The sequence below is a fragment of the Dicentrarchus labrax genome, unplaced genomic scaffold, assembly GCF_905237075.1.
Source record: "Dicentrarchus labrax unplaced genomic scaffold, dlabrax2021, whole genome shotgun sequence".
Taxonomy (NCBI): Eukaryota; Metazoa; Chordata; class Actinopteri; family Moronidae; genus Dicentrarchus; species Dicentrarchus labrax.
The window spans coordinates 14,267,942-14,290,238 of NW_026136723.1; the positions used below are offsets into that span (position 1 = coordinate 14,267,942).

The 22,297-nt window shown below is 42.7% G+C and overlaps 4 protein-coding genes across 7 annotated transcripts in view; 1 reads left to right on the forward strand and 3 right to left on the reverse strand.

Moving 5' to 3' along the window:
* Positions 1 to 22,297, reverse strand: part of sp8a (sp8 transcription factor a) — an 87,103-nt gene that overhangs the window by 17,602 nt on the left and 47,204 nt on the right. The gene's annotated exons all lie outside the window — the stretch shown is intronic.
* Positions 1,792 to 9,622, forward strand: sp4 (sp4 transcription factor). 3 transcript variants are annotated; one of them, XM_051389850.1, is made up of 8 exons: positions 1,792 to 2,454; positions 2,747 to 2,817; positions 2,907 to 3,115; positions 3,812 to 4,162; positions 4,257 to 5,460; positions 5,843 to 6,041; positions 6,759 to 6,958; positions 7,228 to 9,622. In XM_051389850.1, the coding sequence occupies exons 4-8, from the start codon at positions 4,079 to 4,081 to the stop codon at positions 7,497 to 7,499; spliced, it is 1,959 nt and encodes a 652-aa protein (XP_051245810.1). In that variant the 5' UTR covers positions 1,792 to 2,454; positions 2,747 to 2,817; positions 2,907 to 3,115; positions 3,812 to 4,078; the 3' UTR covers positions 7,500 to 9,622. The 3 variants fall into 3 exon arrangements, with proteins under 3 accessions (XP_051245810.1, XP_051245808.1, XP_051245809.1); XM_051389848.1 differs by lacking the exon at positions 2,907 to 3,115; XM_051389849.1 differs by lacking the exon at positions 2,907 to 3,115 and having other exon boundaries at positions 6,765 to 6,958.
* Positions 10,796 to 18,620, reverse strand: cdca7b (cell division cycle associated 7b). Its single transcript, XM_051389860.1, has 10 exons — positions 18,417 to 18,620; positions 15,977 to 16,120; positions 15,779 to 15,876; positions 14,536 to 14,761; positions 14,366 to 14,428; positions 13,937 to 14,116; positions 13,365 to 13,520; positions 12,961 to 13,110; positions 11,704 to 11,840; positions 10,796 to 11,310 (listed from the first exon to the last, which is right to left on the reverse strand). Exons 1-10 carry the CDS (start codon positions 18,432 to 18,434, stop codon positions 11,289 to 11,291), a joined length of 1,194 nt encoding a protein of 397 aa, XP_051245820.1. The 5' UTR covers positions 18,435 to 18,620; the 3' UTR covers positions 10,796 to 11,288.
* On the reverse strand, positions 21,139 to 21,719 carry LOC127357584 (lactose-binding lectin l-2-like). The gene has a single exon (XM_051389879.1). The coding sequence runs from the start codon at positions 21,697 to 21,699 to the stop codon at positions 21,211 to 21,213; it is 489 nt and encodes a 162-aa protein (XP_051245839.1). The 5' UTR covers positions 21,700 to 21,719; the 3' UTR covers positions 21,139 to 21,210.

Here is a 22,297-nt window from a genome sequence, read left to right on the forward strand (position 1 = left end):
GTGTGTGTGTGTGTGTGTGTGTGTGTGTGTGTGTAGTCAAGCAGTGAGAACATGCTTAGAGTACTAGCAGTCTTATGACCAAAAGGAAACCACAGGAGCAGCCATGTTGAATACAGTTATTTACACCTCAAGTGAGATTTTAAACTCATTAAGTCTTGATAATGAATGCTTTAGCCTGATAACGGCTCTATATCGGTGCTGAACAACTTTCACTATCCTCCTCACTTAGTGTTAATGTGACTGGGTGCATCGTAGGCTGACAGCCTATAAGCCTAAATATTTCCCTTGTGTGCCAGGGGCATATCCTCAGTTGGCTGCCCGCTAATGATGTTTTCTGCTTGGTGAACCGGGGCTGTGACTCCTATTGGCTAAAGTCACTGCTCGCTCAGGGAGGGTTTCTCTGAAGGAGAGGACAAACGGGGCAGGGGTTTCGAAAACCCCTGCCTCAGACCATACAGGCCTACTACGTCAACATGTACCTCTGTGTTGTGGCACGCATTTAACACACAATTTCCCTTTGGGAGATTGAAAGAGGTTTTGGTGCGTGGGTGGGAAGACATGACTTCTGTTCCAGACTGGTTCAGAAAACAAGAAAGTTCTGTGTGATTGCTGCCTCTGCAACAAATTACTTTTCTCAGTTGTGTTCTCTGCTGCTCTTCTCCTGCTAAATACCCATGATTCAACCCTCGGCCCCGAATACTCCCCGAGTGCATTTATTGAACAGTGGCAAAGTCACACACATCAGCTACATCTGGATTACTTGTATCATACTAATCTGAGTAGAATAAAATAGGTCCACATGTTAAGGACATATGAGGGACTGCAACTAATATTTATTTTCACTATTGATTAACTTGTTGATTATTCAATTCCATTTCCATTAATCAATTATTAAATTAGACTCACCATCACAATTTCACTAGTTGGTATTATCCAGTGGGTTGTTTTGTGTACCCAAATGTCCAAAACAAGAAGACAAAGAAAATATTCACACTTGAGAAGCCGGAACCAGTGATTTTCTTATTTATTTTTTGCATATTTGCTTAATGAATAATCAGAATTGTTGCTAGTTAGTTAGTTAGTTGTTGCTAGAATTAACTAATACTTTAAGCTATTATCTATACCCCAAAACAGTTTTATTGTTTTTGCAATCTTCAAATTTCAGTCCAAAATCCAAAGATATTCGATATAAAATTAAATTAAACCAAGAAAAGGCAGTGCACCCTCACATTAGACAGGATGGAACAAGCAAACCTTTGGCATTTGTGCTTGATTGATAATAATTAATAACTTAAACGATGTCTCTACTAACAAAATAGTTGGCAGCTTATTTCCTATTGACAATTAGTCATAGTTTCGTGGTCATGGGAACAAGTGGAATGATGGAAGAAAAGATATCAGAGGCAAATAAACCAAAGGTATTTCAGCATAGAAGCAACACTGTGACATTGTTTACCATTTACATATCGCTTTCCATGGAAGTGAAAATGCCTCTTCAGCCCCACTGCTTTTCTTCTCTTCTTTTTTTTTTTCACCAGAACTGTCACCCTGTCACACCACAGTGTGGCCTACAGAAGTGGAAACACACACACACTCATGCACACACACACACACACTCATGCACACACACACGCCTCCCTTTCCCGTTCGCCCAACCCCCCACAACACAGAAGTCACCGCCCTTCTCTCTCGCTCTCACACCAACATGACTACCATCACTGCCGCTTCCAACCTTGCCGGAGCATCATGGGAGCTGTAGTCCCCACCGCCCAATCCAGTTCGAGAAGGCGAGGCCTCACCAAAATACAACTCCCATCTCGACCCTCGCACGCCGAGCCCCGTCGTCCAATCTGAATATGTGGGAGGAGCGCGTCCGCCCACAAAAGCCACAGCTATCTCCCCGTATCTCCCCATAAAAAAAAACCAATTGTACAAGAAAAATCAGGGAATACGCGTTAAACACAAACACTGGTGACGGTTTGTTTTCGGTGCACGACGGACGGCGACGAGGCGTCCCCGCGTCGTGCGGCGAGAGAAACGGCGGCGACAGGCAGGAGCAGCGAAGAGGGTGTTGTCCTGATGCTTAAATGGAAGTGGGTGGGCCTCTACGGTCACACACCGCCAACTTCTCTGTGGATATCATTCTGACAAGCGCTATTTCACTCGTTTATGGACTGGCTATCCGGTAAAAAGAGACATACGACGGGGCTGCGAGGGGGCCGACGGGCCGGGGACGGTCACTGTGTGTTCTTCGTTTATTTCCGTTATTTGGGGCTGCTTGATTGTGCCTGCGCTTGGCACCGCCCTTCCTGGCCGGTGGGTGGTTTCGTCAAACGGGCAGATCCGCCACGGCCCAGCGCCGAACATATAGGCCGTCCTCCGCCTCTGTACCCGGCCGGCCTTCTACCGTGAACTACACCCTCTCCCTCTCGGTATATTAATGCGTTATGAGTGGTAGGTACCCTCCCCCTCTCCGTCTCCACCCCTCTCTCTCCCTGTGTCTGACAGATAGGAGGCTCCAAGCCCCCTTTGATATTGATGATGAGGTTACTGGTTTCTCCTCTACCTTTATTGATCACCTTTGTTACCCTATATCTGTGTTGTGATCAGGTTTTATTTAGGCCACTTGGTGTCTACATGACTGTGTCTTCTCCTGGGACTTTGTACTATTCAGAAATACTCATGTGATGACATTATGACGGGAAATATTCTCACATTTACTCTTTTTTTTTTTTTTTATTCACAGACTCGAAGAAGGAATCATCTGGAACTGAAGGAGGGAAAGCATCTAAAAAGGGGAAAAGTTCTGGATCGCAGGTAAAAGAAAAGAAATAAGAGTTTATTATAGTTCATTACTTTTGCCTTTGCCTGTAGGCCAAAAATGTACTCCCCTTCCTCCCTCCCAGCCAGCCAGCCAGACACCTCTGGGGGCGTTTCTCTGGTGAATTCCACTTCCTGCTTCTGTGCAGCCCTGCTGAGAGCCAGCCCAGAGCTTCTTGAATAGGCTTATATGGCTGTCACACTTCAACCACTGTACTTTTGAATTGTCTGTTTGAATTAGGCTCAAAAATATTCAATTCTGCATATGGATTCATTTTGAAGACCCGCAGCGTTGGTATGTGACTCTACAAGCGTGCATCTTCTATTTCTAGCTGCTTTTCACAGGTTGTATATATTATAGAGATTAATTTGAGGCAGGCAGTTATTCTTTAAGTGCATATTTTGTGTTGTTAAGCGCGTATGACAAGTATTGTTGCTACATTATTCCACACTATTGTATTAGTTACTGAATCCGGGCTGTTTCCGTGCAGTGTTGAGAGGTGTATAGCATTAAAATTTGCCTGCGACCTAGTTCCTTTGAAAGGGAGGAGAGAGAGAGAAGGCGGCATTTTCTTCCAGTGTTCTGAGAAAAGAGAAATGTGGTTCTCACACGCCCACCCACTCGCTTCCTGTAATACCGCCCACTTCCACTGACAGCTCTCTCTCTTGCGCGCTCTCTCTCTCTCTCTCTCTGAGCTTTTTGTGTTTCTTTTTTCTGCATGATGTTTTTCCCCACCCCTCACTCTTTTACTCTCTCTCAAATTATTCATTGTGTGAGTGTGCCTAGTGATACCTGCCCATCCCTTCCCTTTGGCTTTTTTTTTTTTTTTAACTTACATGTTGTACTTTCTTGTTTGTGTATGTATATGAGCTCTTTATGTGAGTTGACTGGCTTCTCCTTCCTCCCTCATCACTCCTGTTTAACCGTTACCCTCTCTGCACCTCCCTTCCCATCCCACCCTCTCCCTCACCCCTACCCCGTCTCCTCCAGGATTCTTCTCAGCCCTCTCCGTTGGCTCTGCTAGCGGCCACCTGCAGTAAGATCGGAGGGCAGGGGGGAGCAGAGGGGGCCCAGGCCCAAGTGGGGGCCCAGCAGATCCAGGTCCAGGCTGGTCAGATCCAGCTGCAGGCAGGTCAGCTCCAGGGTCAGATAGTGGTGGACACAGCTGGAGGTCAGGCCCTGGTGCCCCAGCAGCTGGAACTGGTCCCAGCTCAGTTCACAGGGAACGGCTGGCAGATCATCACAACAGCGCCTACTATGGCCAAGGAGAACACCAATCAGCCTGTAGCTGTGACGGTGGCCACCACCTTGGCTAATGACAGCTCACCTGGCGGACGCAAGGTGAAGGTCGGGGACGCAGTGGGTTTGAGCAAATGTTTTTGTGTTGTCTGGTATGTTTATTGTCTTAACTCACTGTTTCTTTCTTGTGGAGCAGGTGAAGCAAGTAGGTGGGACCAACAGCGTTGCAGCCAACCAGCAACAGCAGCAGTTCCAGATCATCCAGGTTCAGAACCTGCCCAATGCTGGGGGCGGGGTCCAGTATCAGGTCATCCCTCACCTGCAGACAGCAGATGGACAGCAGATCCATATCAGCCCAGCTCACACAGCCTCCATCGGGGGTCTATCAGAGCAGGTCCAGCTCATCCAGACCCAGAGTCCAAGCCAGACCCAGACTATCCTCCAGCCAGCCAACCAGCAGACCATCCTGACAAGTACAGCCAATCAGACGGTCCCGCTGCAGATCCGCCCTGCGCAGTCTTTCCCACTGCAGCTGCAGACTCTGCAGGGCTCCCAGACTCCTGTCATGACCACTGTACCCATAAACCTCGGTGGCATGACCCTGGCTTTGCCTGTGATAAATAATGTTGGAGGGGGCGGAGCTGTGCAGCTTATCCAATCAGCAGATGGCACATTCTCTGTTGCCAATGGCAACCAGCTGGTGACAACAGCAGTGTCTGGGGCAGCTCCTGCTACAGCATCAACTGGCACGACAGCAGTAGCCGAAGGTGACAGCGTGTCTGATGGGACACAAATGGTTTCTGTTGGATCAGAGGGTGGACTAGCTGACACCCAAGTGCAGAGCAGTGAGGCGGACTCTCAAAGCCAGAACCAGGCCAACGGGCTGCAGAACCAGACAGATACAGCAGGAACCATCCAGCAGGTGATCGTAGGTCAGGTGGGGCACCAGTTGGTGCAGCAGATTCAGCTGCAGCCCCAGGCTCAGAGTCAGGGTCAGACCCAGGGCCAGCAGCAACCTCAGCACATTCAGACCCTCCAGTTGGCCCCAGGACAAACCCTGCAGCCCATCCAGGCCTTCCAGAACCCAGCCCAGGTCCTCATTCGTGCCCCGACCCTGTCCCCGTCTGGGCAGATCACCTGGCAAACACTGCAGCTGCCAGGTGGGGTCTCCTTGCAGGGTGGCCTCGGGGCAGCCATGCCACAGCAGCTGACACTGGCCCCAGTGGCTGGTGGGACGACAGTGGGGAGTGGCGGGTTGGTGTCCCTGAGTGGAGCTCCCCTGACGCTGAGCGCAGCCCAGATCAACCCAGGGTCAGGGGTACAGACGGTCAGCATTGCAGGGCTGGGCACTGCTGGGGTTCAGGTGCAGGGTGTTCCCCTCACCATTACTGGTCTACAGGGTAAGGGCGAACTAAGACTAACTGTGTGAATGTGTAGTGACTCAACCATTACTGATCGAGGCATTACCATGAGAAAAATGTTAAAGCATTGTGCTTGGGTAGTGGGGGCATTATTAGTTATTGAGAAAACATGAAGCTCTAATGACTTTCCTGTTCAAATCTCCAGTTGTGTGGTTGTTGTTGTTGTACATTGTACATTTACCAATCAAAGTTGAACTATACCAGGATGTCCTGCTGACTCAGTCAAATATGTCAGACGCTGAACTCAATACTGTTTTGGATCTGGCTTTGTCAGCCTTCTCTATTGTAATATGTTCTTCAGACTACCCCACAGACAATACAACGCTTCATAGGTTTACACATTTTTAAAATCACCTTTCAGGTCAACCACAGGGTCAGGATGGGGTCAAAGTTCAGTCGTCTCCTGTGACGGTCACTGTTGGCAACGTGGCATCAGGCTCATCGATGAGTCCAGACCAACTGGGCTCCGTACAGAGTTCTTCAGACCAGGAGGGACCGCCCAGCAAGAGGCTTCGTCGCGTCGCCTGCTCTTGTCCGAACTGCAGGGATGGAGAGGGAAGGTACGATTAGAAACACAGAGCACCATGCATACATGCAGTAGGAAGGACAACATTTGTAGTCATATAGGGAATCGTGAGATTTGTCTCTTTTTTTGTAAGGGAAGATCAAACTAAATGTACTGTATTTCTAGAACAATTTGTCATTACTTTTTTTAAAGCTGCACTGGGCAACAGGTTTCTTGCAAAAATACAAATATTTACAAGGAAACTGGCTTTTGGACATCAAATTCTTACTGTGATTCACTTTTTCACTCCACCTACAGTTCTCACTGAGCCCCTTTCGGTTAGAAAACCAGGGGAACTAAATTTGTCCGTCAGAAATCTACAGTTATTTGTGCCCATGTTTACATTTTTATAATTATTCCAAAATGATCGATGGCCGTCCAGTCATGGTGGGACAATTGGTTTGACAGATGGTCAGAACACAGTGCAGCTTGTATTCTAAAGTGAGAGATCCGACCTCTCACCACCCAGCACTTCACATTGTAATGGCACCCAAAACACACACTACAGCTTTACTAGAATAATCAGCGAGTCCTTTTTTTTTAAAAGTCTGAAACCAAAAAAAAAAGCCTTTAGTTAGTTTTAATCCTTTTTCCCCCCTCTTTTAAAAACCTTTACATAAACACCACACACACACACACACACACACACACACACACACACACACAACACACACCCCTTCCATCTCACTCCTAACTGAAGTGTGTGTTGTAGGAACAGCGGGGACCCCACAAAAAAGAAGCAGCACATCTGCCATATGGAGGGCTGTGGGAAGGTGTACGGCAAGACATCCCACCTGAGGGCCCATCTGCGCTGGCACACCGGTGAGAGGCCGTTCGTCTGTAACTGGATCTTCTGTGGCAAGAGGTTCACCAGGAGCGACGAGCTGCAGAGACACCGGAGAACACACACGGGTAGGAAACACGTAGCCGGATGCAGACTGGTGATAAGGGTCACCTTAGTCACATTGGTAGGGTTGGAGCTTGATAGCATTTTATCGAGTTTGAATCCGGTACTTAATCCAAAAGTTTCAGATAATTTAATATCTTGCCCAAAAGCTACACATGTATTTAGTTGTAATAATTAGCAAGGCCAACCAAACCAAACAGATTTAGTATCTGTAGAAAGCCAGGTGTCATTTCTTGATTTATTTTTCTCTAATTCTTTGTCCTCTCCCATGTAGGAGAAAAGCGTTTTGAGTGTCCTGAATGCTCCAAGCGCTTCATGCGCAGCGACCACCTCTCCAAGCACATCAAGACCCACCAGAACAAGAAGGGCGGCGCTGCGGTGGCAATCATCACCACTGATGACATGGAGGAAGACGCCCCCGAAGGCCTGGGTGCCTCCCCTCAGATAGTTGCTGTGGCGACCCTCTCGCGTGACTCGGACCCTGCTACACCCACCACCTCTAATCACCTGGAGGAAGAGGAGGAGGAAGAGGAGGAGTTTGAATAGGCAACTGACTCCTGTCTATTTGCGGAAGGCTGACTTCCTGTTTTTTTGGGAGTCTTTGCAGGGACTGTAAATGGATGGCTAATTTTTATTTTCCTTTTTATTAACTTTTCATTTTTCATCATTTTAAAAATGTTGCTCTCTCATGAAAAGGGACTCAAAAGAGACGGGATCATGCAATGAACAGAAACCGAAAAATATAAACAATCTAAAAAAAACTAACAGATATAATAACAAAAATTTTGTCTACACGTATGAATAATTAGTTTGGCATTTATAAAATGAATCTATAATAATTCCATGCCTGGTGGGGTAAGGAATGTAAGTAGTGTTTAGATTAGCACAAGACAGGGGAACCTGCTGAATCTAAAACCATCCAACGTGGAGAGACACTTTCCTAAATCGCAACAGAATCTAACTCTATGCACAAAGTTGTGTTCCTGTTTCATACCTGTCAGACAGTGCTGGGGGTCAATCATGGTACAGGGCTGTTGCAGAGCGGTGATAAAGCAGGGGGCAGTCTTGGGATGTTGTGTGCGTGTATATGTGACCTGTACGAATGAGTGTGCGTTCGTATTCCCATGCTGTCATGGAGAGGATCTACCTAATTTGAGTTTTATTCATGGTTCAGGTTCAGTCCTCAGATCAGATTCAGGTGTTGATTCCTTCAAGACCAGTCAACGGATAAACTGTTATTGAAGAAGAGAGGAGGGTGATTCTAAAAAAATACAATAAAATAAAATAAAAATAAAAAGAGTAGAAAAAAAGCACATATAAAAAGATTTATAAATAATGCATTCCTATTGAGGCGCAGTGGCCATTAGAAAAAAGGTTTCTATAGAGAAAAACAATCTAGCTTTCTACAACTTTGTTTGTGTAGTGAAAGCAATACTATAATGACAATCCTAGTGAAACCATGTTTACATTGTCAGGGGAAGTTTTCTCTGTTAATAAAACAAGCCAGTTCGCTCTAAGATTAGGAAAAAACGTCTGAAAGCAGTGCTGTCGTCGGTTGCCTTGCAGATACCACAGGGTATGTTTAACATCACAGCTGCGCAGTCTATCCAGTGTGAGTTCTTAATATGATCCATGTCCATCAGATGGTACCTGGTAGATTCGGATGACGGCACCGTCACTGATGCTGCTTTTTGCCTCCTGTGCTCTGGTGACGCACCCCTCTCCACCTCCAACCCCGCCACGTAACCGACGTACCACAATTGCCTTAACACAAGCTGTCGTACAGAGGGAACTCAGGCGGGTGGAGAAAGCGGGGCGCTCTCCTGCATTATTAGGGGGTTACACGGAGAGCAGACCACAGCACAGAGGTAAAGAGACAGAGTGATGAGAGTTGCGGGTGGGAGTGGGTCGGGCTATTTAGCTGTGTGGATATTATGAGATGTTTTCTGGTGGTGTTGCTCTGTGTTAGTTCAGTGCGTACCTTCTTTTTAAATTAAAAGATACTTTATTTTATAGAATTTATCAGTTGTTTTAAAAAAAGTCCCCTCCCCATGTGTTAACACACAGGACCCCAATGTGTACGGCTAATTTATTATTTATCCTTGATTTGTACTATTTGCCTTTTTGCTGGTATTTGTGTGCGTTGATTCTGAGGTCGTGTACAGCATGTTTCAGTTTTTTGCCGTAGTGCTGCTTCTTTCTTCTTTACTCTTTGTGCTTCGGTTTTCTTTTTCTACGTCTGACCATTGCTGTTCATTTCTTCTTCTCTTTGCGCCATAATGTGTTTTTGGAGAAAAATAAATAACAAAAGAAGAAGAAAGCAAAAAAGTTACTATTTGTTTAAAGTTGAAAACGGTTGATACCAAACAAATTTAGATGTTTTTGGTAATATTTTGTGTGACAACCAACTTTTCTTTCTTTGATATTTTGTAGTGACATCTCATTTGTAAATCTTTTTCTAAAGATGTTTGTTCGTCTCCATGACATTTGATAATGGGTTTTTTGCCAGGTTAGCCTCAAAGGCCCCAGTTTATTGATATTTTTAAAACTGGTTTGTACAAACGTGTTATGTCAATAAAAAAAGAAAAAAAAAGGACAACTTCAAGCAGAAAATATACTTTGCCTGCATAACACTTGACAATAAAGTGATTAAAACGGTCTTAAATCCCCCTCTGATTTTTGTGTATCAATCAGATGGAAACCAATAGGAAATACACATTCACACACTTTTTCCTCAACACACACAAACACACCCACTCTAACTCCTCCCTCCCCCTTATTACTGGGTCATCTCTGTTGTGACAGCAGTGACGATGATGGATTTATCTATCCATGCTTCCTTAGGGAACAGTTACTGTTCCCAGTTGCCATTTCTGCTGTGAGGATCGAACCTGTGACCATTGTGGTTACAGGACAACCTGTTACACACAGCTGCTTCAGTTATTTTTGTTTGTGTGCACCGATAATGAGCCAATAAACTGTCCACTTCTGAAAACATGATCTATGAAACTCGGCTATGATCAAAGTGAACTTGTGAGTTCACCGCCAGGTCACGGTGTACAAGAAGCATCACACAGTATGCAGCTCATGTATACCTTTGACATGTCACTCCTTTGAAGCACTTCAAAAACATCTCAATCCACAACGTCTCTCTGCACCCTTGGGTGTTTTTGTTGAGTTTTGAAGGGAAAGAAGGAGTTTAATGTAATGAACTAAGAGCATAAGAATGATAGCGGACAGCATTTTAATGTTTTTAATGATTATTTTTATCACTGGCTGTTATATGACACATTGTGGTAGATTATGACCAATAAAATAATGGCAGTTAAAATCTGAAGACCTGTAAGAGTACAGGTGTTAAACACTGGGCTGAAACTATTATCACATTTACGTGCACTCCGAGACTTACAGGGCACTGCAGATAGATCATTAAGAAATCAGTGATTAGATAGAAGATGTAGTAAACCTATTTGTTGCTGTCATTGCAAGCCAATAATGCTTTTGAAGACCAAGTAACCTCAGGTTGACCCCTACCCTGCAGCAATGGTACCTGGTCATTACATAAGTTCAGCTGACTGTCACCTCAGGAACAGAGACTTGACCTGTATCTGACCCCACTCACCTGGGGAAAAACACACCAGGTACACAGCAGCAACACACACACAGACACACACAGACGACTTAACTTGGTGCAGCATAAAAGTTGTGTGCACCTCACCAAAATAATAAAAAATATATAATGTTAGGTTTGATTTTTCTCCTTAAAGACACCGTGGTGTACTGTTGACATTTGTGAGAGCTGAAAGAAGCATCCAACTGATAAAAGACTGCATAACTATATGTTTGGGAAAAAAACATGGCAAATCGTTTAGATAATGCCATTCTTTATTCAAATTTACAGTGGACTGACAAGAACGTTGCAAAGTTACTCACTTTAAAACAAAGTAGTTGGTATAAAAGGCTTCTTTTGCATCCGTAACACAGAAAATATTGACCCTTACATTTTCTCTAATGAACACGAAGAGTAGAAATATTCAAATGAAAAATATATAAAACAAAACTGAGGACTGTTTTAAACAAGTATAACAACAACAATAAAAACATCCCTGCATTTTATGCAGCCTTAAATCAGGATATATAAAACATATTAACAGTGTATGTGCCTTGTGTTAAGGTGAAAAACATGTTTTTGATTTTGTTTCTCTAGTTCGATAAGAAGGTTGAGCTAAACCTAAAAATGTGCATTAAAAGGAGTTCTACAGTACTGTGCAGCACCAGAGACTGCTCCAGGTACCGGCTGTACAAGCAGGTCCTCTCTGGTCTTCTCTCTGGACTTCACTGCAGTTCCTTCTGAATGCTGTGAAGGCGACAAAACAAGACATGAGCTCCATCTGCTGTCAGTACAGTTCTCAGTAGGACTGCAACTAATGATTATTGTCATTCCAGATCAGTCAGTAATTTCCCCATCTAATCAAAAACAATATTAATTCAGTCTAAAATGTCAAAACATTATGAAAAATACAGACTGCAATTTCTCAAAATTCTAAATAATGTCTTAAAATTGCTTGTTTTGTCCAACTTACCGTCCAAAACACAAAAATATCCATCAATTTTTAAAAAGAGAAAAAAAAGTCCATCGGCTGACAGCTTATATGGCTAATAATTTCAATAAATCATAGATAGACATCTTCCATCAGTGCTTTTACAACTACTGTGCATATGTTCTGTACAGTGTAATGAGGCGGCGTACCTCTCCAAGTACTCATGGACGTTGTCGTGGCCGTTGTAGCGGGCCAATCCCACCAGGATGCCGGTAGCACAGCGGCCCTCCTTCTTACGACAAAGACTGCAGTTACACATCCCACGGCAGATGGGACAGGACCAAGTCTAGAAAGAAAAAGATCCAAATTTAATGTGGGTGTCCAGCTGTGTTACTCTAATACAAAAGTGAATTGATGTTGAGGTTTTATAAAATTAGAGTTTGAATGGTGCTGAACTGAAGAACACTCAGTTACATCTGTGATTAAGAAGTGGTCATTGATTTGGTGGACTGTACTTCTAGTGACAGTGTCATTAGTACTTAAACTCAAAGACAGCAACTCCCAACAGCAAACAAGACAAGGACACAATTCAAACAGGTGCCTAAAAACCATGTTTACTGAGACTATGATAAGCACAAGGTACATTTAATTTGTACTGTAATCTATGTGTTAGCTTCTGTTAGCACAGCAGCCCCAACTGTAAAAACAACAAAAGAGTGTATTTGTCTACTCTCTCCTTGTGTTTAGTTTCCCTTGTTAACGGAACACTTTTACTATTAATAAAAATCCACTGGGAAACATTAACCTCTGCACAAAAATCGTCAGCGGTGTTCAAATACACTGCAACGTGCTACTCAATGTCTATTGTGCAATTTACATTTGCTTAACAACTCTGTCTCGTCATACCTGCTAGAACTCCTGTAGGTGGTGCTCTTTGCTTTATGTATTGAGCTATGTTGTTACCCACTGTTCTCTTGACTACTCAGTCCAGCTTTATTATTTTTTAATATTATTTCCTTATGTAAAATGAACGTGTATACACATATTTCGGGGAGATATATTTGAAACACTAGACACTCAAAGATAGTAAAGTAAAAAAAAATTCATTGTATTTAAGCTTTTTAAACTTGTCAGTATTGTCTCTGACCAGTTCATTACCACAGTAGTGAGTGACAGTATTATTACTTTTCCTGCCACATAAGACTTGCATTCAATTGTCCCATCAGTGGGACTTTGCAATAGTTTTAATATAAAGTGACAAGATCCAATAACAAATGAAGAGTATTACTTATAAGCAGATTGTTTTTAATGTGTTTACATTATGACATAAAAATTCAGCCATTTCAAGTTTGAAGAACTGTATTTTTCTTTTCTGGTGTCTTTCAGACTCCCCACATCAAGTTAAGCAAATCCAAAATGAGAGGAATGGAAAATGAAAGGTTTAGCATGTGTTCAGTAGCACTGACCGGGTCGAGCAGCACAATGCGTACATCTTCTCCATAACGGTTCTTCAGGCACGGCCCACAGAACTGACCTTTGGCTCCCACACAGAAACCACTGCGACACACCGTCTTGGTGTCCAGAGTCTTCTGTCTGCACTGGTGACACGAGCTGCCCTGTAAGAAAACACACACACACACACACACACACACACACACACACACACACACACACACACACACACACACACAGAGACACACACACACACACAGAGACAGACACAGAGACAGACACACACAGAGACAGACACACACAGAGACAGACACACACAGAGACAGACACACACACAGACAGACACACATGGTGAAAACCCAGACAGTATAGTCCAGCCCCGACAGCACTAAATGGGTAAAGGCCTGATGTGACTCACATTCTCCTTGTCCCAGATCTTGTCTTTGCTGCGGTATGCTATGTTGTCCAGGTCCTCTTTAGTGATTTCGTCGACGGACCTCACATTATACTGGCTCCTTTTGGAACTGTGGCTCTTCCTCTTTCTCCGCCCATCACCGACATGGTCCTCGTCCACCTGCCCAATCACAACCGTCAGACTGCAGGTAAAACTGGGAGGCCGCAAAGAGGCCATTGCTATGAAGCCAATAAGGTTTTAATACAAAGTTTTACACAACAAACCATAGATTTAAGTTAACCAGACAACCAATTTATGACTATAATTGTGTATTTTAAGTACATAAATTACTTCACTGTAATATCAGGCCAATTTGTTTGAAACACAAAACGTATCTGATTGTCAGTTTATCAATATACAATCAAAGCCTGCTAGAGTGAGCACTGTATTAATAGTGCAATTGACATATAATTAGGAAATTTTAAATAATAACCCATTAACTTTATAGCACTACCCACACAGGTGGGAGCTGTATAGGCTTGTGTGTACACTGTAGAAGTCAGAACACAGTGTGAAGTGTGTGTTGCATATTGTACCTCCACCAGTCTCTTTAGGTCTACAGTCCTGGGGCTTCTGTGGGTGAGTGGCTCGCTCTTTTCCTCCACTGCAAAGTTCTCGGGAGGACGAGCCTTACGGGATGGGTTTCTCCTTTCTGACCCCATCTTTGGTTCAAACTTGCGTTTCCGTGGAGTTGCTTTCTCTGGTGCCTTCTTCTTCTGCAGAAATAAAATAAAGACAGTGTTTGCAAGTGTTTGATTAATTAAGCACACTTGAGGTTTTCACCGTGCTTCATTATTACTCAAAAACGTTATCTAACCCACATCCACAGCCAATAAATGTAAGATAATGTTACAGGTGATTTAAATGAATGTAACATAATGTTACTAGTGATCAATAATCGCTAAACGCTGAGTGCATGTTTCTGTTATATGCTTTAAGAAACTGTTGCTGGTGCATGTACTTACTGGAGGGGTGGTGGGCAGAGTCAAGTCAGCCATGGTGCTCAGATCAGCAAACAGCTTAGCCAACTTAAAGACAACGGAGAGGACCAGAGTCAAAGGACATCCGACACAGGAAGACAGATCACACAGTGTCAGAATATTGAGAAAACCAACCGGTTGTAAGGGTTTATTACCATGGCCTTGTTTTCCTTGATGTTCTTGTCTCGTTTCCTTAGGCTCTGAGACAGGACCTCCTCTTTGTTGTCTTCCTCCTCCTTCTCTTTTTCCTCCTCCTGCTGTTGCTGCTTCATCCTCGGCCTTCCTCTGCCTCTCTGTGAAGAGCGAGTTTCTTTGACTGGATTTTTGACATTTTTCTCCTGTGGTTCCTGTTTGGGGGCCGAAAGTCTTTTGACTGGAAACCTGAGGAGCAATAGTACAAAAAAAAGGTTTTTGTTCCATCACCGGAGAATCAACACAAAGGTCCCTTGTATAGCTGGGTCACAGGAATTAGGAGCTGAATTATGTCAAACTCACAAACATTAGTCCCATATAACCATTAGAATGAGAACAGCTCAATGACATTCGACGTTCAGCTGCAAAGTGGAACACGAGAGGAAAAACAGCTGTAGAACAAGTGTACAGTGTTTTCACATCTAACTGCAGTGAATTAAGACTTTATTTCAACTAATTTGACAACAGGAAATACAGTTACATGGTGATTTGCAAAGGCTCCAAACAAGACTCTGACTCCGGGGAAGATGAGGACACAGCAGAGGAGAACATTGAAGCCAGGAGAGAAGAGGAATGAAGCAGGTAGAGGAGCAGAGAGGCAGCGACAGCACGTAGAGCCAGAGTATTTTCACATCGAACTCCATTAGATGGTTAGACAGCAGAGATGGTGATTGTTGGAACAGTGTAAAGACTAATAAAGAAGGTTTGGTGCGTGTTCTTGTATTTCTGTCAAGTCTGAATGAAGCGTGTTTTAAGATCGGTTAACAAGGTCTTGTACGAGAGAGAAACATAACTTTCTTTTCATTTCTTGACATTTGGCGAGTTTATTGTGTCAACTTGATTCAGAGGTCGTTGCACATAGCAAACTCGCCGCTCATCTCCCAGCTGCAATTAATGGGGTGGTGATTGGGGAGTGTCCTGGCACGGCATATATGCATGCGTTAAAATATCTGCAATCACCTATTGTTGGACTGAGGGTGGCCAGTTAAGGATTCACCCAACCCTAGTTTATATGGCGTACTAATAGTCTGCTTAACGACGATACACAATGCATTTGTGTTGCAACAAACAGACCAGCCTTCTACACATAGATCTGGAGGCTCCAACACACTGGCACAGCTGATCAGAGCCATCACCTTTAGGGTTACAAAAATGGTACAGCAACTAAACTTTTGCTTATTTACTAACTGACAGACAGATACACACCTCAGGGCTACTAAAAGACTCTTCCTCTTTGGGGGGGCCTCCTCGCCATCAGAATAGAAGCCTGTGTCCACGTCGCTGTCCTCCTCAGAATCCACCCTCTGGAAAAAAAAAATCAGAGAAAAGGGCATTCAGTTTAGTGTTTTTAACTGTATAATATCCATCAAATAATACAGCCAGCCAGCAACAGATATTTCATACCCTTTTCTTTAACGGTTTGTTAAAACATCCGTCTTCTTCCTCATCCTCATCCTCGCTGAAACCTTCAAACTCCTCCTCGCTGTCTGACTGACTGAACAGATGAGCCAGCTCCGCAGTGATGAACTTGGACTTGAAACATGGAGCCTGTTGGCAGACATATCACACATATCATATTAAACTTGGTTTGGTGGAATAGATGACATGTTCCATGTGAAGCACTGTGTTAATATCACAACTCAGAACTAAATGTCTGAAGTCAACTAATAAATACTACATGATATAACGGACTGTGACTGTTTTTGTAAGGTGCTGCAGATATCATGGAGATCAAGAGCTGCACAGTTTCTCGGTCATCCATTCGTCAAATCATACCAGAGCTACTGTTTGAAAAAGGTTAAAGGCACCTAGTGGAGTTTTGTTCCTCTCTTGAACGTGCACACGAGGGTGACACAATACAGTCCTTCCAATGGTGTGACACTATTCCAGTGTTTAACAGGTGGCGGTAACACACAAAGATATCATGTTGCAATGAGCCAACAGAGACCGGGAAAGAGAAGACTGCAGGGTAGTAAACATGGTTGAAAACAATGTGGGATTTGCACATTTTATGAGGACGCAAATAAGATAAGATAGACTTTATTGATCCCTCACTAGGAAATTCACTTGTTACAGCTCCAGATATAAAAAATAGAATGAGAGTTGTACCTATGTACAAATGAACTGAACACCTTTTCTAGACCACAAGGATTGATACAATGCATTTTGGTGAGTAAGACTGAATGTACCAGAACTTATTTTAAGCCACAGGACAATTTCTTAGATCCATTTTCATACTTTACACCAGAGGGAGCACTAGTCCATCAGTGGACACCCTTGTTCACCAAGTGAAAGCTGTGGGAACAATGAATTTAGTTCAGCTGTGTCACTGTGGAGCTCGCCAGGATCAGTAGAGTTGAAGCATTATCTTGTATTGTATCTAGTATTGAAGTAATCTTGTCCCCTCCACATCGGCAGATACCAAAGTAAACCCGAGGCTGCCTAATCACTACAGTCCTGTGCAATTTCTCAGCCACGGCAGAGCAAGAGCAATGGCAAAGTGAAATGGAAAAGGAACAGACACTTAACCTTCGTGTTTCATTGGAGATCCCAATGCTTGTGTGTGTGTGTGTGTGTGTGTGTGTGTGTGTGTGTGTGTGTGTGTGTGTGTAAATAAAAAGTCAACCATTTCTTACACATCACTTTTCTCCCCCTTTTCTTATGACCTAATTAAAACCCAATATGTGGTTACCCTTCGGTAATTTTGGGATGCACATTTCATGAAGGTGATTTACGGAAATTATATTACAGTATTGTTATTTCACAAAATACTATGATGTAATATAGGCTGTGGCTCAGAGGTAGAGCGGGTTGACGGTTCGATCCTCTCGCCGAATGTCGAAGTGTTGTTGAGCAAGATACTGAACCCCAAATTGCTCCCTGTGTGTGTGTTCTGGTGATCCATCAGTGGGCCAATGGGGTGAGTGTGGCATGTACTGTACAGCGTGGTTGAGAGACTAGAAAGACGCTATATAAAGTGGGGGTTTGCTTTTTAAAACAAAAGTCATATCCACACCATCACAGATATAGACTATATAATTGTATTGTATTTCACCAAATACTGTAACAAGGGTCAAAGAGCCAGAAAAGAAACCAAATTGTAGCAGGTTTTATAAACATATCATCACTTCAAAATCATCTTTATAAACATTCCTCATACAACTAGCTAAAGTCACAATGTAACAAGCTGATACACTAACTGGTTACATGTTCTTGTTTCATGCATTAAGCTCAAGTGTAAGCCTAGGGGACTGCATTGTTAGGCCCTGACTGAGAAATATGAGATTTTAAAGAGTGTAAAATAGAGTTAAGTTGTGTCTGATCCATGTAGTTGATGTTCCTGGTCCCACTTGTTGACATCTATTTATGACATCTTGTGAACCATCCCCTCCAGCCCCAAGGGGTGTTGACCTCTGACCTTCCAGGAGGAAGGCGATATAGATTGGACCCAGTTACCAAAGCTCCCGAACAAAACACTGACCGTCCTTTACTCTGAGCATTAGCTTAGCATTTAGCCAGTATTTTGATCACCTGAACCGTGATGTGAAGATCACGTGTCAGGTAGTCGGTTAACCAGGTCAAAACAAAGACGAAAGACGATTTTGTTGTGCAAATACATACTATTATGAGATGATACCTGCCTTACAGACCTGACTAACTAGCTACAGCCAAAGGTCGCCTTATTCGGAGGAGAAAGTTGTGAATGCATCTTTACAATGGAGCAGATTCAGGCCGGGGGCCAACAACGCTGCATGTTAACAATGGAGGTCCTCATTGTGACTTTTCTTCAACACAAATACCAACGTAGACTAGCTACATTTACACGCACTCCTCTGCCGCTTACCTTGGACGTGAGGGTCATTTTATCTCCGTTTTGCGGCAAATTCCCGTCCAACACAAAGTTTTGTTTCGTTGCATGAAAACCAATGAGAGAGGTGGATTTAAAAAACTAACCGCTAGAGAAGCCTGCTGATTGAAAGAGTAGGGGTTTTCGTGATGGTCGGTTTGAACTCAAATGTGTTTCTGAAGCCAATAAAGGTAATTTCGAGATTCCGCTAACAGTTAGACGCTTAAAAAAATCATCGCTCTCTTCCATTGTTTAATAAAAGTGTTTCTCTCTATGTTTAAGAGTATCTCTTCCGAGTCCCCTCCCCCCCTCCGCACCCATAATGGTGCAGTCCGTCCGTTCGCGCGAAAACTGCATATGGGCGTGGTAATCTCCGAGACAAGAACCCGCCTCCTCCGTACTTTACCACACTGTTACCTTTAGATTAGATTACTTTAGATTTGTGGATTTGATGTCTGTTGTCGCCTGTCTGTGTCTACCATTGTAGGCTATTATAGACACAAATGTTTCTGTATAATTAACAGTTTAAACCGACTTTAAAGATGTACTATTTTGGTGTAATTGTACAAATTTGGTACTTGTACAGAATATTTTCCAGAGTCTGAGAGACTGTGGGCCTTGGAAAAAGGGCGATGGCTTACCTGTTGCTGTTTAGTTAGGCTATTTGTTCCCATAGACACTCAAGCTAAGATAATATTGCTGTTTGACATAACAGACTACACCAAAAAAGTCTTATTAGCAGTAAAAGCAACAGTAAAATGAACCAAATCACACTCATTTAGACTATTCTATGTCGTTTCGATATGATAACTAATCTAAAAACATCTCCCGCTTTGAAGACCTCTGATCTACTCTATTACAATTTATTTAGTTTGGTTGAGTGTATCAGGATCCCCGTAGATATTCTTCAATGGGGTCCACATTAAAGCTGCACAATATGGTGAAAACATCATATTGCGATTATGTTGACGAATTCTTCACGATTATGTGGGAATAGTTATTTTTGCTTCATAAATTTAATTTTCACAAAAAAAAAACAATTAAAATGATGATGATATCAAATGTTTGGGGGTCTGTAGCAAACAAACAGGTTGTGTAGACCAGGGCACCTCTGCAGCTCTACAGTGTTTCATTATAATGCTGTTCTGACACACATTTGACCTTTATCAGAACATTACAGCTCTTGTGATTTGCATATTGGTGTGACATTTTATGATTTTGATAATATTTTGATTAATTGTGCAGCCCTAGTCCACATCAGCTCATATCCCTCATTTCCACTTCATCCTCCACTGATTTGTCAGAAGCCTGCTGGGTTAAAGACTTGTCAGGATGACTGCAAAATGATAGGGGTTTGCAGCATCAGGAAGCCATAGTGCTGCACCCTGGGTCTTAACCACTACTGACTTTATCTCAACACACACACACACACACACACACACACACACACACACACACACACACACACACACACACACACACACACACACACACACACACACACACACACACACACACACACACACACACACACAGCATGGCAGGGAGTGCTTACTGCTTCTCAGCTGGAATAAGCCGGGATGAGACAGAGGCAGCTGTTCACACATTGCAAAATTGTTCTGTCTCCTTCTCCCCTGCTACCACAAAGTCTCTACAATTAGTCTTTCAAATTGAAATGGTGTCCTCTCTTTCTGTCATTCCCTCTCAGTGTTCCCCTCTTTTCTGACCCTCACAATAACATTTCCTACACATCCAAAGGTCTTATAACTGAGGCTGATTCTCTTGTTTTGGGCCATTTCAGGGATAAATGATTTAAATGTTGTAAAACTGTTGTGTCGGGGGTGATCAATGTCCATCAGTAAACATCACTGAAGGATTATGAAACAAAACTTGAAAGGTGTAAATAAGTTTTTAGCACTTTTGACTTGTCAGCCATTTGAGAATGTATTCAACGTATGTTTACTTTCTTAATTATTTGTAAAAAATTTACTTTTTCTCGCACAAAAAGAACATGTTCACATCACATCTTGTACTCAGAAAGTTACAATGGTATAGTCTAATGACACAACCTGTCTGGTAAGTCTTTGAACTAGAGATATTTTGGTTTCTGCTTCATAAAGGTCTGGATTTTTTCTAACTCACAGCAGAATGCGCTTATTCAGGGTTTTTATTAAACCAAGTGCCAGTATTTAGTAGATTATGAAAAACTTAACACGCACACACACACACACACACACACACACACACACACACACACACACACACACACACACACACACTGGATGACTGACAGCTGGTGCAGAAATGCAAAAACACAAAAAAATTAAAGAACCTGCAGGGCATGGGAATCTGTGGATTTAAATGTCTAAAATGATCTGTATTTTGCACAATCAAGGTTTTAATTATTATTACATATAATATTTATATTACTTTTGAGATAGGTGTGGAAATATTCCATTTGGTTAACTGCTGATTACCTACAAAAACAGTCCATATTCTTAAATAAAATCAAAATTACTATTTTCTACAATTGTTAAAACTATCATAGTGATCTGGCAACTGAAAGACTGTAATAGGCCTTAAAACAGAAAGAAAGAAAGAAAAAAATCAAAAGATTGAGCAAACTTTGCTTATTACAAGCAATGAGAACAAGAAATGAGTGTTGTGTACATTCATTAAAATGAAGGTTAGTGAAATTACTTTTTTACTCATAAAAGGATAGATTTGTATGTTTATTGTGGAGGTCGAATGCAGTCACCAGGTTGAATCAGACATATAACTATCTCAGTTGTTATGGACAGGTTATGCGAGATGCACAAACAGAAGGATACATATCAGAACACTGGCCATCATTCCATTTCATCTCGTTTTCATAGTTGTTTAAAACACAGTGTTCGTTGCCTCCAGTGTTGTTTGGCTCTCGAGTACCCCAAAAGACAAAATCCACTGCACAACCATCAGACCACATCCATCTGCCTTCTTTATGGATGTCGCTGAGTCCGATCCACGTTCGTCCCTCAGCGTGGTCAAAGTTCTTGATCAGGGATTTGACGAAAATCTCTTCCTCCAGACTGTGGATAGACACCAGGTTGGCTTTCTCTGACACACAGTGGAGCTCTGCATCAGCCCAGTTCAAACGTGTGGCAACGTACTTGTAGCAGCGGCCATTGAAGCTGTACCAGAACATGGGACAGCTGCCACGCTGTAGCTTCACTGTGCGGTCATCTGAAGGACACACAGCACCCAGCGTGAGACTGAACAAGAGGAGAAACAACAACATGTTGGTGTCAGAGTCTCTGTCACAGGTGTGTGGGATCTAAACAGATGACATGCTGCTTTCTTTTATATGCTTTGGAAGAGGTGGCTGCACAGTTAGTGTGATATTATTGGTCAGCCACATTTGACATGTATCTGAACATAAGTAAAAAGAAAAATCAGCTTGGATAAATCCTATAATTTATTCAAATAATGTATAAGGTGTAATAATCTTTTTGCATTTATACCAAAGGTCAAAAGTGGTGTGTGTTTTGCGGAATAAATGAAGGTTTTTAATAAAACTTTTCACCATGCTTTGCCAATGAGTGCCAGAACAATGTTTCTTTTATGTGACCATGGCCCGGAAATGTTGGTGATAAGTGGTCATAGTCCATCTTTGAAAGATAGTTTTTAATGTAAAAGTTCTGTTTAAAAGCAGGTTTTCACTCTCAGACACTTTGTTATAGTCACATGCTGGTAGTTTACTTGTGATTACAACAGCTGTGATACCTGTGCTGCTCCCATATTTATCTAATACACATAGACAGAAGAGCTTTTTTAATTTTTTTATTTGCAACTGACATTTATAACACAAGGCTCTTCCTCAGACTAATGATAAAAAA